At 35.5% G+C, this 18,289-nt stretch overlaps 3 protein-coding genes across 4 annotated transcripts in view; 2 read left to right on the top strand and 1 right to left on the bottom strand.

Annotated features, from left to right (window-relative positions):
* Positions 1 to 6,297, bottom strand: part of LOC139133540 (dolichyl-diphosphooligosaccharide--protein glycosyltransferase subunit STT3A) — a 58,578-nt gene extending 52,281 nt beyond the window's left edge. The window contains exon 1 of the mRNA XM_070700210.1: positions 6,208 to 6,297. The gene's annotated coding sequence lies outside the window, so the exon portion shown is untranslated. The remainder of the gene's footprint in view (positions 1 to 6,207) is intronic.
* LOC139133541 (solute carrier family 12 member 8-like) overlaps positions 1 to 8,955 on the top strand; it is a 41,494-nt gene extending 32,539 nt beyond the window's left edge. The window contains exons 6-11 of the mRNA XM_070700211.1: positions 197 to 495; positions 2,921 to 3,067; positions 3,470 to 3,884; positions 4,505 to 4,608; positions 5,258 to 5,433; positions 6,213 to 8,955. Of these exons, the coding sequence (XP_070556312.1) occupies positions 197 to 495; positions 2,921 to 3,067; positions 3,470 to 3,884; positions 4,505 to 4,608; positions 5,258 to 5,433; positions 6,213 to 6,375 (1,304 nt within the window). The 3' untranslated portion in view covers positions 6,376 to 8,955. The remainder of the gene's footprint in view (positions 1 to 196; positions 496 to 2,920; positions 3,068 to 3,469; positions 3,885 to 4,504; positions 4,609 to 5,257; positions 5,434 to 6,212) is intronic.
* Positions 8,956 to 14,242: 5,287 nt separating this feature from the next.
* The window catches only part of LOC139133542 (regulator of G-protein signaling 22-like), a 40,330-nt gene continuing 36,283 nt past the window's right edge, over positions 14,243 to 18,289 (top strand). The window contains exons 1-2 of one of the 2 annotated variants that reach the window (XM_070700212.1): positions 14,243 to 14,583; positions 14,852 to 14,880. In XM_070700212.1, coding sequence (XP_070556313.1) covers positions 14,559 to 14,583; positions 14,852 to 14,880 — 54 coding nt within the window. In that variant the 5' untranslated portion in view covers positions 14,243 to 14,558. The remainder of the gene's footprint in view (positions 14,584 to 14,851; positions 14,881 to 18,289) is intronic. The other variant, XM_070700213.1, reaches the window with a different exon arrangement.

Raw genomic sequence — 18,289 nt, forward strand, 5'->3', positions numbered from 1 at the left:
AATCTTCTCTAAATGAATATTCCTGGCTATACAATCGTATATATTGACTGACTATGAACACACTAAGTTTTAGACTTTCAACCTCACATTGTAATATTTTTCTTGTTCATATCAGTTCAATTTCAAGCCCAATGAAAAAGTTCACATACATCAAATTTCATCATTAACAAATTTTTTCCCCCTCATAATTTCACAGAGAATGGATTTACAGGTTATGATATAGAAAATCTGCGAAACAACACAAAGCCTGACTACACAGATGGGCACAACTTCTTCACAGTATTTGGTGTGTTTTTCCCAACTGCCACTGGCGTGATGGCCGGCATCAACATGAGCGGAGACCTGAAGAAACCTTCATACAACATTCCAGTGGGAACGCTGACGGCCATTGGTGTGACAGTTTTGCTGTATCTGCTCTATGTTGTACTGCTTGGTGCAACCTGTGAAAGGTGGGCTCTACAAGCACCAGATGATGACTACATGATTGCAGAAAAGGTAAAAAAATAAGCATATGGGCTGCTGAACTTTCAATTCAAGCATTAAACCCTTCGAGTGCTATAGTTTTTCCCACCAAAATGTTAGTGCAACATTTTACCAATTTTTATGAATTTTTCTGTAAATTTTTGACAATTTTGTACTAAATGGATATCACGTGTCGTAGGTTACAGTTGTCCATCCAACTTTTGGCAAAAATCTGAAAAAAAATTGACTAGGGTATATTTTATAAAGATAACAAAAATTGACCTTAGCATTCAAAAGGTTAAACTGGTATTTATTACCAGATTGTAATGTGTCATGACTTCTTGACATATGCTGTGGGATGTAGAAAGTTCAGTTAGAGAAATTTTTGTAATGGAAGTCATATAATTAATTACCTTAAGGTGGAGCTTAAGGTTGCCAACACAGTTTTTTTCAAAGCAATATTTCTCATCAAAGATGACAAGGAAACCCCCTCATACTATATATTTTCAAAAAGCAGAGACTCTAAAGTTTAGTATGGTAGCAGTAGTTTACTCGAAAGATGAAGTGGGTGTATATTTGGGGTAAAAACCTCAATTTTGGTATTAATGATAAAAATTAATTTAAGTCAAAAACTTGACACTATTTTCTGAAATGTAATATTTAACTTGAAAGAAGAGTATATGTAGAAAAAAACGACTATTTTATTTTGCATTATCTATCCTCATTCAAAAATGGCAAGGGTTGAAAAACTGACATTCAAAAAAGTGATTAAAATCATGATTAGTAAAATTCAAATGCCTCTTATTTAAAATGTAAGAACTTTATTGCCAAACAAAAAAATTGTTTTTTAAAGAGCATTTAAAAAACATAATGTGAAAATTTCAGAAAATTTGACCCAGCCAGAGTGGAGTTAAATTCTTTGGAAATTTTGAAATTGGGAGGAAAAAAATCAGGTGATTTGCATTCATTTGCATAAATTAACACTTCTTTATCACGAAACTTACGACTGCTTGACAAGCTAAAAGGTGAACCCCACCAACATTTTAATCTTGAGTTAACATATCAATTAAAATTGAATGAATATTTGCAAAAACATGATTTTTGAGCAAAATATGCTGTGTTTGGTGCAGCGCCCCTTAATTGATAATGGTAGCCATATTATTGGAAATATCAGAAAACTCATTAAACTCAGTAAGAAATATGCAGTTGAAGCGGAAAAAATATTGTTACTCACTTTTTCCTGTTTGGAGAGGAACATTTATGTAGTGTAAATATGTTTTACAAAAGGGAAGAAGAGTCAAGTTATTACCTGACATTGAAACATTAATTACTGTACTGTTATCTTCATCCCAATGTTTTGACCCAATCCCATAACTATCAATGGTGATTGCAGACCTTTTCACGGGAAATACGGTGAGCCAGTTAAGGGACGCCTTGTCTCAAAAAAATGTTGTGGTGATGTCGTAGTAATACATTATAGGGATGATAATACAGAGAGTTCAGTACTAAGATAATTAATTCCACGTTGGAATTTTAAAAATAGTGTCTATGCATGTCAGAGAAATGACAACAAAGTTTCAGGAGTTTCGAAAAATTTAATTACACAAGTTCATTTTCTATGACATCATAATCTATACTGGGCAAGGCTCCAACTAGAATTCATGTGTCGTACGAAATGCACTGATTTGAAACACTAATATTGTGTATTTAAACATACATTCTTGACAAGAGGAAAACATACTTGATTTACAGAACAAAAATAATGCAAATATCAACAAAAATTTCAGCTGTTGTTCCTTAACCATCCAGCTAAATTGTTTAATTAGCTCAGTGCTTTTCTGATGGTCAACATGAATTTCATCACGTCTTGCAAAAGATCTTTAGCTAAAGCTGAATAAACTCTGCACTTCCTTTATTTGTTAAAACATTCAGGTATAGGTAATGTGCCTAGGAGATTCAGTCTCACTACAGTTGTTCAATTCACTGAAGGCATGCCTATACTTATCCAGAATAGTGTCTGAAAGATTTTATATTTGGCCAAACTTTTCTCAAGGAAGCTTTCAATCATTCTGTTTCAAAATCTGAAATTAAAATCAGGGATCACTGTGCAAGTTTAGGCACTAGGGTACAAATTACCAAACATTCAACAACACTTTAAATACAAAATGGCCACCAACCCTGTGTGAACTCTATGGAGGAAACTTGTATTTTTAATTTTGAAAAAATAAAAGGTGTAAACTCTACTTTAATACTCCAAGAGCGTTGAAATGAACCCCATGGCATCAAGTGGTAGACTAGAAAAGCACTGTAAAAATTTGAATCAAAATATCTGTCCCTGAGGCACATAATAGGATTATAATTCAACAATAGACATTTCAAATCAGGCATCAGCAGAAACGACAGTACATATTATTAAATTAATTTCATTTGTAATGTATTTTTTCCATTGAAATGACAGGTTGCACTGGTTGGATTTCTATGGTTAGCTGGTCTCTACATCTCCTCACTCTCATCCTGTCTAAGTGGTCTGTACGGAGCACCTAGAGTTCTACAATCCATTGCTAATGAGAATGTAATACCAATTATTAGATTTCTTGGACGAGGAGTAAGTAATCTCCTGTCACCATTACAGTCAATAAACTATATAATTTCTGGAAGCTGCTTTGTTTTAAGGGCCGGTAACTCAACTTTTGATGAGTTTTTCTTTACTTATATATTTTGTATATCAATTGTAACTTCTTATTCTGCTCCACACAGTGTTTTGAAATACCTAGTATTCAGCATGTTGGCTGAGCTTCTGCACATGGCATTTGCATATCAATAGCCAGCCGGCTGCAGTCAATTTCAGGTTTGGGTCCGGGTAAGTGACCACCCAAATTTCTAAAGAAACTAGCACGCTCTGGACCTTAGGTGCTCACATTGATATATACATTATTACCATTGACAATGCTGTTTCACAAATTTCTGCATCACTACAATTACTCTGTTTCTATTTTTATGTTCACAGAAAGGGCCAAATAAAGAACCCATCCTTGCATCGATAGTTGTGTGTGTTATAAGTATATGTTTTATATTTATTGGACATGTGAACGCATTAGGTCCCATTGTTACAATGCCATTCTTACTAACCTATGCCGTGGTAGACTATTCGTACTTTGCACTGGCCATGAGCTACGATAAACACAAAACGGGAGACGAAAAGGATAAAAGTGAACAGGATTCGTTACTGTCGCATGTAGTCAGCAGCAATGTAAAGAAGAAAGAAGCTGCCAACATGGCCAATGGGGGCTACGGTACCACAGCACTGAGTCAACAAGAAGGGGTGGATGAAGCCGGGGAGGCTGATGAAACGCAGCATGAACAAGTAGATTCCGATGATAAACAATTATTAGTTGATAAAAAAGATGAAGAAGATAAAAAACGTGAGTAGACACTGTAATGAAAGTTATTTCTTATACCGTGGATTTGATGTTACCTTTTTGTATTCAAAGAAATTCTGTGCACTTTACTCCTCCTGTGGTGGATTCTGACTCCTACTTTGCCATCTCCTTGTCTTTTTACAATTTTATTCTTCAAAAGTGATTGAGACAAAAAGAAGTGACTACAGTATGTGTAGTTTTCCTTGCTAGCCCGTCGAAAATACGTGTCAAAAATACAAGGTTAAAATATTATCCACCACTGAATTTCATCAGATTAAAAATATATTCAACTTTTTTGCTTTGCTAGTGATATTCATATTCATGACTACCCGATAACTCAATTTGATATTTTATTTTTTATAAGTTACTTGAAAATGTTCCTTTGCCCGACCCAAAATTTTACGATATGAACTGTTCTACAGGGAATTAACAGATCAGAAATGCTATTCAAACCCCACAGGACAACACCTTATCATTTTCCCTAAAGTTTTTTTTACCCTGAGTGCACAATCTGTCGGGTGACGTCTTTTCATGTAAAATACCAGATAAAGTAAAAATTTCAGCAGAAATAGTTGTTTCCAGGTAAATGATTAATTGTCTTCTGTCATTGTTGAAATTTTCAGTTAAGAGCAGTCAGCAGTCCACAGTGCCATGGAATACAGAAATCACTAAGATGCCACGGTCTTGGTATTCTAACATGTGTAATAGATGGGTGTCTATACTTGGGGTAAGTTACACAAATCCTCCAAATTGTTCTGTGCTTCCAGATTTCATTTGCCTCACAAGTGTTGAATCTTAACTCATCAAATGTTTTTTAAATATTTGTGTTTTCATTTTCACAGCAATATGTTTGTGCAGAATGATATATGTACAAATAATCTTCATCATGGAAATATGCATGTCTGTAAAAGTGTCGAACAGTAACTTGTTCACCCCCAATTCCCTGTAAACAGGTCCACAATCACCATTTATAACAATGGGTTTGGGCCAAACCATGGTGGTGAAAGGGTTAAATCAAACAGAAATGATATTCTAGGATGAAAAACTCTGCATAACTGATGAGAATGCATGAAGTTGTAACACTTGTTTTTTCACCGTTAACCCTCGCAGGCCTGAAAGAGGGGAGGAGTTTGAGATATGTAAACAAACAGTCAGGCCTGTATGGGATAATGGTACAAAATATGAGTAATAGTTTACTCACAGCAGTCATTAATCAACTATACAGTGTGTACAGTCTATGGCTTATTTCTTGTCGTTCAAAATTCCAAAGTTATTCAAATGAACGTACAGTTTCAGGAAAATGACAAACAACAACATAGTTGACGTTGTCTTACTCAACTTACAAAATCATGACTTTTTTTTCTCTCTCTCCACAGGGTCTCTTTAGTATTATCATTATGTTCTGTATCCAGTGGGGTTATGCGCTAGCTAACATCTCCGTGGCTCTTATAATCTATATCTATATTGGTCAAGCCAATCCAGGCACCACACCGGGTGTCGCTGATTTTAATTTTTTCACCTGGGTTAAGACAGGATTTCAGAGACTCTGCAGGTATTGTAACACATCTTTGGGGCATTTTGAAACCAATGTGGTTCCATTTACTGTATAACTCACCACAAAAACTGAAACTTATAACCGTTTTCTCTGAAAATTAAAGATAAAACTTTGGAGTCACCCTGCCAATTTTAGTGCTATGGAAACACACAACCTTAAATTTTACAGATTTTTGAAATAATGGCTGCCATCCCTGTGTTAACTGTTCTTGAATAAAATTAAAATTTTCAGTTTTCATAAACTCAGTAACTGAAAACTTTACTCACTCCATGAGTTTCAAAATGACCCTACTCAAGAGGTATATTTGAAAAAGCTTTTTTTTAAATTTGAGAATCTAAATAACCGTCCCCGAGGCACATTCTACCGTTATTGTGTATGCTGTTAATTTACAATTCCTTTCCTTCTCAGAAATAGAAATGTATGGACTTGATAAATAACAAACCAAGAGAAGTTTGGTTTTTACAGATTGCATGTCACTTTGTGTAGACATGAACCACAATGAGAACTAGTTTTGAAATAGAATCTGTCTCATGTTGGCATACCGTGAACAGATTATTCTCCTGAAACCTATGTTGTGATTATCCATTTTCATAAGCAAAAACTACAAAAGGACAGATGGATCATAGACAATGGATCCTAGACCGCTATTTAAAAGTCCAAATGTTTTCCATAGCCTTCATTAGGTCTTATTGTTGTTTTCATCAACAATGAAATTTCAGATCTTAAATTTTGTTTCTTTTTTTGTTCTAATTTTCATCCTGCTTGTCTTACCTCAGACGTGGCCCTCCACCGCCGGAACAGATGATAATCACCCAGCCTTCAATGCCAGTCGGTACCACCACTGAACAACTGACAGAAGATGGAGAAGACTATGCTTATAGGGGGCGCTATCATCAATCTGCAGTGGTCAAAGGTCAAAACCTGGATGACCTGGAGTAAAACAGCAGCAGTTTCAGAATATGAAATCCGTGTTTGATGTCAGACATCAGATGATTCATGTATCAGTTGTTCATACACAGGGTAAATGCTGAGGTAATTAATGATCTATTGCCAGGACGTCAAGGTAACAAGGTTGAACACCCCCATTATCCAATAGATCAGTCCAATCTTACCATTCAAAACAATGGGATGAAACCAACTTCAGCTAGTATGAGGGGTAATAACCCCTCTTGCATACATCACACATGGAAATACCTCGGTACAGTTTTGAGTTGTTTTAATCTTTTTGCCAATTTCTTCACAATTTACATCCTCTGTACTTGTTATTGTATCAAACACTTCTTAAAAGTTAACTGACAATGTATGGATGTTAGAGTCAGTATGCAGCCAAGTCAGATTTCCATGTCACACACACATTTGCAAAAGAATTTGCAAAATCCCTGAAATAGACAAATTTGTGTTGATACCTTGAAGTCAATATCACCATAAAATACTGAATCAAATTCTTTATTTTGTGTAAATGAGAAACGAAATTGAATTTCCTTGCTGCAAAACAGCAAAATTAAATATACAGGCATCGAATTTACATAATGCAAGCAGTGCCCATGTCTATATAATATTTTCCAAGCTACTTAAGAAATACAGAGATGTTCATATACTATATTGTCAACTGAAATGAAATCCAGGCCTCCCATGTGTTCACCCTGAAATTTTAAGTATTTGCATTTTGAAAAACAGTATTTTTTACAAATAAAAACTGGCCAAAATTCAGTCTAGGGTTCCTACCTGATCGCTAACTTGTTCACCCCCAAATCCCTATAAACAGGTCCACAATCACTACTGATAACAATGGGTTTGGGCGAAACCATGGTGGTGAAAGGGGAAATTTCAACACTGCTTCAGATTTTGACATTCTGATTCATCCAATTGAAATATTTACATGAATTGACATCTGAAAATAACTAGGAAAAGCCATGACTGCTGCACACTGTCTCTCACATGCCCAGGTCTATATCTTCATTTATTAACATATCATTTTTTCCAAACAATATTTTTATTTAAATCTGAGTGATATATCAAAAAAGTGCAATATCTTACATAATGCGATTGACAAATGGATACAAAGCTGAAATCAGTTTATTTACTTTATTTATTTCAAATCAAATTTTGTCCAGATTTTAATTACAACACCCAAGGAAAGAAAAAAAAATTATAAAACAAAGCCAAAGGACTGTGCTTGTCAAGAAAGTTGACATGTGACATCACTGACCCAATCAGATTGTTATAATATGATGCTATGGAAATATGCTAATGAATAATGTTGTCATATGACAACAGTCAGCCAATCAAGTTTTTACATCCGAATCTCAGTACATTTTGACAATCCTGCAAAGTCACTCACAAACTTGTACAGTGAATTACAAAATATAGAATAGAGTAATCTAAATTATATTGTGTAAAAAATATTTATAATAATGTGAAATCAAGTAGATGCTGCTGTCTTTGTTAAATTCACACTGCCTGCTGAACTGTCTTGCTTGTAATATCTACTTAACACATGATGGTTTTACGTTTGCAGAGTTAGTACGCATGCGGTATTTTGAAATCAAAATCAAGAGAGAGTGTGTCAAAGTATTTTAGTACATTGCAGGTGTTGATGTGACAAAAAAATTCTAGTATTTTCGTTTTAGGGTATTTTACTCTGAAGTGGACCGATCAATGGTTTGTTTAGCTGTAGTTTGACGTTGTATATAACATTTTATGATTGAAGTGAGTGATATAAAGTCTGTGGACGGGAGTTACATGTATACTTCATGTATTGATAGTTTAATATGTCATCTGAAATGCATTTGAAACTTTGTAGTGGTGATTCAGAGTCAGAGGGACCAAGAAAATGAGTTTATCTCTGCTCAGCTCCAATCCTCAGAATTGTTCGTGTCACTTTGAAGGCTAGAGACAAACCAGAGTGATGTTTCATTGTTCTGAAGCAAACAGAGTTTGTTATTCAATTTGTTTCATCAACAAGATATCAAAAATACAAAGTACAAACGTAAGCTTCTCAGAAACTGTTCGAACCATCAAATAATTGAAGCAGCCCTGCGATGTTGTGGAGTCTCACATGCCGTTTTGTCGTCGCAATCATCGCATTACCTCAGGAGATCCAGCGAGTTCAGCCAGCAAACAAAGTTTGTGTTTCAAATGCATTTCAGATTTCAAAAAAAAGGGGAAAAGAACTGCTTGCTTGTTCTGTCACTGATGAGTTCCAGCCTCTACTAACCATCCCACCCCCTCTAGTGACAAAAACAGTACTACATTCTGTACATTTGTTTATTTTTTCCTTCACTGCCATTGAGCTCATTAGTCAAATATAATTTTTTTTTAAAGAATGCAGCCCTTCTGATAGACCATACCTACTGAAATGGTCTTAGTATATGATAGTGACATGAGAAGTTACAGTACCACAAAAATTTGTGATGAAAGAGAGAAATATTTCTCATGCTCATCAAATTTCAAAACAGTCCACAAAATTTGGATCTTCAACATAAGAGACTATTCATTCTTCTATAGAGCAGTCATAGTCACCACTGAAAGTCAAAAAAAAAAAAAAATTATTGATGTTGTGAAAACTTCCAGTATGCTTTGCCCTGGAGAATCCACGTAACAAACATTTGGGAAAAGTACTACAAAAAGATTATTTGTTCAGAAATAGAATTGGTAAATATGAATGTGAAATGGGATGTGAAGAAACCTCGAACCTGTGTAAAGATACAGTGTTCTTTATTTAATGTTATTTCACAGCATGTGATTTCTGATATAAGAAGTTACCAAATTGCTGGCATAACAGAGTAAATGCTTTCACTCTATGGATGCTTGTAGAGTGACTTTCAAACCCTGATACCCAACTCTCATTATCCATTTAGTGCAACATAACATTGAAATGTCAGTTTTACAGAAAAGTAGAAATTAAGTTTGCAATTAAGGTTCGGGGTATCCAAGGGGGTTGCAGCTATGCCTCATTAAATGTAATATGTAAATCATTGCCAGTTTCTAACTGTCTTTTCAAAGATTACTTTTTCAACATTAATTGTTCAATCTCTGGTACAGTGAGAAACTTGTATTGGAACAACCTGTCGTTGGGGGCGCTTTTTGCTATTGTCAGCAATGTCATGCCATTCATTCTATTACCTAGATCTCAGTTTCTCATTAATTGGCACAACTATGATGGAAAATGTTCAATTTTCAGTGCCTCCAGTGTTCAAACAGCATATTTAATGGTAAACTTTGTCTGAAATCATTCCATCTTCAAAATACATTCAAAAAGTTGAGAAAAATTTATCAACACCACATTCCTTCTTATTCTTTCTGTAGGGATTTACTGAATTTTCAAGATGTGTTTGTGCAATTTTTTTACCCCACTCACAAACTTATATGTAATACACATACATGTACACTGCCCTGTGCAAGTTGTATCAGTATACGTAGCTGTGTAATTGGCGATGCAAATATCTACTTACTTAGAGGATTTTAATTGAAATATGTATATCAAACGCACTATTGTTTTAAAAAGGTTTAAGGAATTGTGTGCAATCGCAATGTTACGACAGGAAATGTTATTTATAAAACGCTGAGTACTATTTTAAAAGGCTCTGTAATAGTATGCTCCTTGGTACAGACAGCTTTAAACTTTTGCTCAAACTTTCCTTAAGGAAACTTTGTAAACCCTTTTTTTCATAATCAAGAATAAAAATAAGGGGTTGCTGTGCAAATTTGGCACGAAGTACCTAAACTTAACAGGTATTTGAAATTCAAAATGGTTGATGTACCTTGTGGTTAGCTCTGTAGGGAAAGAATCGCAGTTTTTGATCTTCACAGAAACCAGACCATGAAAACTTCGTTTATTCGGCAAGTTTGAGGTGAATTACCTAAGTGCTTTGGTAATTACCGATCAAAGTCTCAATATCATCAGCAAAGTTGCTGGGTAATTAGCAAGTTTGGTGTCCGGATAAGTCGTAAAACCATAGTAATAACGACAGAAAAAAAAATACTGTTCCCAAGATGCATTTACCTCAAAAGATTTTGCAACTTTTAACTTTATGGTTATTGTGATATAGAGTTTTCTTCTGTTTTCAGTGCACATCATGTATGTAAAATTCAGATGTGTATCAATCCACTCAGTTGATTATACACGCATTCTTTCAGTTCTATGTCATGACAGATTTCACAATCCGTAAGCAGCTTACAAGTCACAGCACCATCCACTGTGTGTAGCACTAATATGTCACTGTTAACATTTACAAAGACAAATTTAACCCTTTGCACCTGGCCCATGATCCCATAGGTCACTGGGGTCAGAGTTCAAAGGGTAAACAGAAAACTTGTCTATGCACTGTCTAAATTTTGCGTGTGACTTTTGTACTCATCAATTATAAGCTTTTTCATTCTACAAAGCCCAGTAATTTTGGTGTCTAAGGGAAGTAATGCTTTTTCACAAACATGAATGAAAGAATAACAAAGATATCATAAAAAGTTATGAGAAATGAAAAAGAGGCAAGTTTTTGTTGCCATGATGCCCTACTATGGCCACTTAAAAGGAAAGGGGACTCCAGTAACATTATTCTGGTCAAAGTTATTTCTTTCTAATCTGTGATACTTTGATGAATAAGATTTAACTGATCTGCATTATAAGACATTCAAAAGAACCAAAACAGCAAACTCAAACTCGGTAACATCATGAAATCTTCGGTGTTCAGGACTGGTTTACATTCAGAAAGGTCACATCTTCAATTGCAGACAAAATTTCCGATGACAGTTCAGAAATTGAGAAAATATGAATCAGAAGCATGTGGGTATGTCATTCAGATGTTGATGATATGTTACTTCAATATGTGCGTTGAACCTATTCATCCCCAATTCCCCGTAAGCAGGTCCAATATTACCATTGAAAACAATGGGTGTGGGCCAAACCATGCGGTGAAAGGGTTTGAATTTTAAGTCAGACCAGCATGGAGGGACTTATTTTTGAATTGCATACCTCAGTGTATATAGTGATACAAAATTGTTATTATGTGAAAGAAATGAAAGAAATGAGAACACATCAAAATCAATGTGTGTCAGCATAACACAGAGGTAAAGCAGAAAAAGCTTTAATTTAGTAATGATTGATTAATATGAAAACTAGGAGAATGTTATGAAGTGCAGTATTTTGTAGCCTGAAATAGAAATTCAGGGAGTCTAGACGTCAGATTTTTATTTGTATTCTAGATGTGGTTGTGTATAAAATGCGTACAAACATGTACGGAAGATAAGTCTAAAAGTGTGATATGTAATGAACTAGGAAGGTATCTGTTTGTGGCTTCCAATTCTATTATGGAAAGGAAAGCTTATTTGTCTTGCAGAGTGCAGCTACACACTACATTGTGTTGCTAATTCTCTGTTGCATGTAAGTCGAAGCGATAAAATATTCAATGCTGTAAATACACGTTTTAATTGACTTGGTGTTCTCAACATGTGAAATTATTTTATCAACGACCTCTATAGCTACAAAGAAATTGGAGCCTGAAATATAGCTATGTAAAAGAATTTAGTTGTCTGTTGACATTCCTACACATGAAGACATCAAAATTTCCCTTAGAGTAATATTATTTGTATATTTGTACAGTAGTAATATTAATACTGTGATGGTATCATTAGTTTTACTGAAAATGTGTAATATATTATGAATAACAATGTGTATAGTCAATCTGTTCGTTGTATAATTATCATTCCAACAACATATCATTTTCATAAGAACTCTCGACATTTGAAATTCAGTAATGTTGCCTATGTGCATACTTCAAAAAAAATAAGTAAGTGACTGCTTAAAGTTTGAAACACGTTCTGTCTGTGGTTCAAATCATCACATTATATTCTCAGTACACTGACTGTAATTTGTCAAACTTGTTTTCAAGTTTCTCCATTGGATGTGCTGAAATATTTCAATGCATATTGTTATCTTATGATTATTGAAGTCCAAAGTGTCAAATTGTCTTCCCATTTCGGTTTCCACGGTTCCAAGCACTGTGTTGTATGGTTGGTAGCCTCCCCTCTGTATAAGAAACAATACTCAAGTGAACAATGAAAGACTGTGTGTATCTAGACTTCTCATGTGTAAACTGTGTCTCTGTACATTTGTTCTAGGGAGATGTAAAAAATAAATTGTAAGCATGTAATATTACTTCTGGCAGTGTCTGTAATATTTGTACGTGAGGGTGGTTGTCAATTCTTTCATTTCAGTGAGATGTTTGTCTCCAGCTGTCGTCAAACAACTTACCTCTTTACAGCAACGGCAAAATGCTTGATTTTTTTTCAAAGTTTCATGGAGTGAAAATAGAGCTTTTGGCTTGCCAGTATGTTTTAGTGTCTAAGTAGATTTAAGCATGAACACAACAGAGTTAATTGGTGAGAACAGAGAAGCAGGCAATTTCCACAGACTGACCCATACTTTTGCATCTCATACAAGTCAGGTCTCTCTCAAATTACAACTGTCATTAGACCACAGCACAAAGTTGTTATAGCAATTAAGAATACCGACACCACGGTCCCTCTATCAATAGAGGAGCTGTGCCGACACAAAACATGAGAATAAATGTGCAAAATGCAAACCAAAAAAATGTTTATCAAAGAGCAAAAAAAAGAAGAAATTTATTATTTATTCAGTGATACTGTACCAGCTAAACTATCATATCACTATCACTATTTGAGAATAGCTTGTAATAATTGCCAAATGGGTTCGAAAGTAGAAGACAAAGTTAATTGACAAACGGCACAGCATCAAGTGTCCAGCTGCAGCACGCCCTCCTCTAGAAAAACAAAATAATTTGATACATAGCATGATGAGGGCGCCCAGAAAAGAAACTCCAATATCTGAATAGCGTGTAAACTGTACTCCTTATACAATCACAGTCCCTCTGGATAGAGGGACTGTGGTGCAATTTACAATTCAGCATTTTAGTCTTCGTGATAAAGCTTTTCTGAAAAGACGTAGTGTTTCAGACTTTCAAATATAGTTTTACATTTTTACTATCCAAGAAATAGGAAAACCAGATACATTTTACAATACACAAGAACAAGTAACAGCTGAGGTATAATGTGTTGATAATGCTGCATATTTCATCGATAGTTTTCGACGTTTACAAAAATCTGTAATCTTATTGTCGATTGCTATTCGTGACCATAATAAAAATATATTTGTAATCTATTTATAAGAGAGTATTATTGGAATCTGGATGAGGGGGACATCCTGGCAAACATGATGATATCTTTGTGAAATGTGCCTGAAAAAAAATACTTCTTGTGACAAATATGTGGCAAGAATTCACATAATGTAAACACGTCTTCACCTCTTGTTTGTCCACATGAAGCCCTTCTGTGTATAACAAGGTATATAACACTATAGCACGTTTTAACCTTGTCAACGGCATATAGAGAAAATGCTCTTTTGTTCATGCACTTGGGGACAAGCGATCAGGGAAGCCCAGAAAAATAGGTTGCTATTCGCAGCGTGACTCTATTCCTTACCCACCGTAACGTGTTCCAGATCGCGAACTCATACAAAATTCTTGTCTTGCTCATAAGCCAGAAGTACCTGTCTGATTAAAATATCCATTTCAGCCGAAGACTTGTTTGTCTCACCAGTAAAATCTCTAGTGTAACGCTAAATTGACGATATACCGCGCTGTGGTTTTGAATTCCGAATATGAATCTGATTCTCATTATAGTAGCTTGCCTTGTAGCTATGGTGATTATTTGTTTGACTGTATAATTAATTGCTCCCATAACCCCCTGAGCTGGCGCCCCACGTATGCAAATGACCTCTAAATCACAATTTATCGCCAGACCATGGAGTAGAATCGGCCGTGATGGTGGTCGGTGCGTTGTCAACACACTGGCCAGCCGGACTGTCCACTCTATAGAACTTTCATATATTACTTGCAGTGATTGACTATTACACTAGAACGCTCTGACGAGCCACGTCACTGAGATTAACGCTCGACGGGACAGGAATTACGAGCCCCGTCGCGAGTGACTGCCGCCCGGAGATCGAAGTCGTGTGACTCGCTCGAGCGCTAGCGTGTGACAGCTGAGGAACAGTTGTACACAGAATCTCACCGATTGGGACCAGAGTCAATAAACCACTCATCACTATGCCGGAGAAAAGGCTCTCAGTCGGTAAGTGGAACCTCACGTTGATCGCAATTCACCCATTATTGTTGTCAGTATTTAGCTTTAATCTCACACTGCGGCGCTTTCTACCGAGCATTGACTCATAATATTTATTTCGTTCTCGACTCGAGAAAACCCATCGCGGTACACGTATGTTCTGAGTGGCGATGGCCAACACAACTGAAACTTAAGTCACCTATCACTCACACACAAAAAAAACCAGTGGTTGCCCAGACTAGCGCTAAGACCCTCTTTTTAATATTTCAAATTTCAGAACCGCCAAGTGTGTCCGTCGAAGATCTGGTGAGTAAATAATACCCTTATTATCTTCAATTTCCCACATGAGTGCTCCATTAATTTTCGTTGATGAAAAGCTTTTATTTATTTTTTGTATTTATTCATTGGTTTTAAACCATTAGCAACATATCATACAACAACCAATATGCAACCCTGGAGACCTCTCTTACAAGCGGTTTTAACCTTCAGAGCGTGTACGCGTTTAAGTGACCGTACCTGCTGGATGGACCGTAATAAAAACAAACTTGTGTTCTGTCATACAAGAGTTACAACATTTATCTGCTGTAATTTGTGTACCATTGGGAATAGAGCCCGGTGGGAATTGATCGACAGAGCTCATAAAGTTTGATAATACGTTCAGGTACTGAGGTAGTGACCTACCGACCTTACAGTGTCGGAGACAGACCCGTTATATTAAAATTAATTGAGGTGCTAAACGTGTGCTTTTTTTGCTCAGCGGCGATCTGTACAGACGCAGGTCCTTTACAAGTGTCCGAAATCATGAGGGTACAAAAGAGACCTCCACACCGTAATTAAAACAAATTAGCGTTCAACGTCACAATCTGATATCATTCCGAAGGAGAAACGAGATAATATAAATATTTCGATAAGGAACTAATGATTTATGGACAGTCCCTACGAATAACCTTTGGATGTTATACTATTGTTTTTTGTTTGTCGGCCTTTTTTGTTTTCAACCATTATTCTTCCTACAAGTGTGTTTGCCTTTTTTAATCTACTGTTTGATCAATATACACTTATTACAGAATCGTCTGGCCGTAATTGTTTTCAAATAGAAGCAAAACAAGAAATAAAAAAAGCGGAAAATTCTGGTTCGAAGTTTGTCATACCATTGATTAACCTAACCTTTATATATAGAATGTTTGTGAAATTTCCACCCTACAAACTTTGATCTATTATACCTTTTAGGGAACTAAGGATTTGAATTTGCAATTTTTTTTTTTTAAAGCGTAAAATGAGAATGATCCATGAAAATAAGTTAATAAAAAGGGAATAAAATCAATGGAAAGTGAAATACTGCTACATCCCTTGCCTATATTGCCACATTGAAATGAGAGAAGACATATTGAAAACTGAACTGAGCACAGCACACTCACGAAAGAAATCTAATATTATGTCAGATGACAGGTACAATGTGTACAATTCTCGGTTGTTCTCATGTCAAACAATTTGATCAGAAAAAAATAAACTAACACATTACAGAGGGTGGGTGGGGAGCTGAGCAGTGTCTGGTAAATGTACTATTTTTATCATATTTCTTGGAACGTTTCAGTGTACACATTGCATAATATCATGTGAGCATGTCATATGAATTTTTTAAGTATAATTTTTAGGGCTGTCAAAAAGGCTAGCAATATGTAACTACAGTACATGAATTATTATTGTTCTTTGTTCTTTAAAATAAGTTTATTTTCTTAATCATCTCATAGAAGTATGTTATAATACATTAGTTTTAACATTGGCAACACAACATAGTGTAAAACATGTAATATTATTTATTGCTGATGAATGAATTCTGGTCTGGATTCAAATTCAGTATCAGCTATGGCATTGGATATTGAACACATGGTGGCTGTGTTGACAAGTAGGACAGAAGTCTTTTTGACACAAATCTCAGAGTAGAACCAAGAATCTGTATTTTATAAACAAGCAAAATCCTGGAAAATACATCAAAAATTTATGTTCATGATGACTATGCTGGCTTTGCTGTCAGCTTTATGTAATAACAAAAACTTTGAAAACGCCAGAGCTTTCATTTACACTTTCACGTAAAAGAGATAAAACAAATGCATTACTTTTACATACTTTTTTGTAATTTTTATAAACATAATCACTCTCAAATTTTGGCATTTCTCCTTAATTAAAGGTTCAAACAAGCAGCATTTTGATCTGTTCATTCTCACTATGGTATAACATCTTATATAAGGCGCTGTTTGGAACTTGTATTTTATTTCTCTATAATGAATACTGTACTGGAAAACATCAGCTGCATTGCTTCAAACTTCTGTTTCTATAAAGCCCTGGTAGACTCACAGAATCTCACAGCAGCTGGCTACGCATTAGTGTAGCCTGGCTTAGCACTGGCAAGTGTTACCTCGTTGGCTACACCAGCTTACCGAGCTTGGCTACACCAGAAACATTGTGTAGCCAGTGAGGGGTTGTGAGAGTCTACAGCCCTGGTTACTGTAATATTGAAAAATACTTTTTGCCACGCAATTCAACAAAAGGCTTGCATGTATTTACAAAGAATGCCTTTACAAAGATTCAAAAAATATTTGACATCAGTTTCCAACTATTTTTTTCTCACTTCCTTTAGTATTTAGGAGTAACTTGTCTAATTACCAAGTGGGTGGCATGTATATTTCAAGTTCCTTGTGCCACCAGGGGAATATTAATAACACCACTAATAATATAGATGATAAGATGTGTCTGAGATAACAAATCAGAATTTGAAAGGCCCTGATCACTTCCTTTTGTCGTTCATATGGTGAACATTTATCAAATCTGTGGAAACTGCAATAACATACTGATAACACATGTTTAAGGATAACATGAATATCGTTGATGTGACGCCAGGTGTACACCAGAACAGTTTCATCAAGCCTATACTGTATGTCAGTCAACGGACTTTAAGTCGATATTTGAAAATTTAAACGTGTATCTCGATAAAAGAATACCCACAATATCTTACAACATGAGAAAAAAAGAAAACAGAATCATACCATTACAAACACTGTCCCCATGATGATTTTTGCATTGGAAACAGCAAACCACAGCCTAATATATTGCGCGATCCAAGGCTCATGAATATTCACCATTGATAATGAGTCATTATCATATAATTTGTACATTCAAACAATACCACTTGCATAAATGAATACTAATTAGTTATGCTTCAAGCATTAGATGTACTGAGTAACTGGTAGTTTACACTAAAACTACCAGAAACTACTAATGAAAAAGCCACTGGATGCGACATATGTTTCCTGTTTTGAAATTCCAAGATCTGAACATCACATCCACATTGGGCAATTACGGCCCCATTGTAGGCACTCAGATGTTCAAACACTCAGCAAGCAACACTAGATTAGTTTGCTGTCAGTGGTCATCTGGTAAATGATAAAATATCCAAGACAGGAAATTTGTAGACTCTATGATATAAACAACATAGGAAATGCTCTGCCAGGGGCATACCATTCTGAATTTTCACAGGGGGGTCCATGGTATGGGGCATACCATTCTGAGTTTTCACGGGAGGTCTAAGTAAAATGGCATTTACTGTACATTAACTTCCCTCTGATATTTCATTTTAGAAGTCTAAGGATTTTAATAGTTATTACAGCCATCAATCAGCAACGGTACTCTTTTCAGTCTTACGAGGAAAAGATGTGTC

The sequence above is a fragment of the Ptychodera flava genome, chromosome 5 (assembly GCF_041260155.1).
Source record: "Ptychodera flava strain L36383 chromosome 5, AS_Pfla_20210202, whole genome shotgun sequence".
In the NCBI taxonomy this organism is placed as follows: domain Eukaryota; kingdom Metazoa; phylum Hemichordata; class Enteropneusta; family Ptychoderidae; genus Ptychodera; species Ptychodera flava.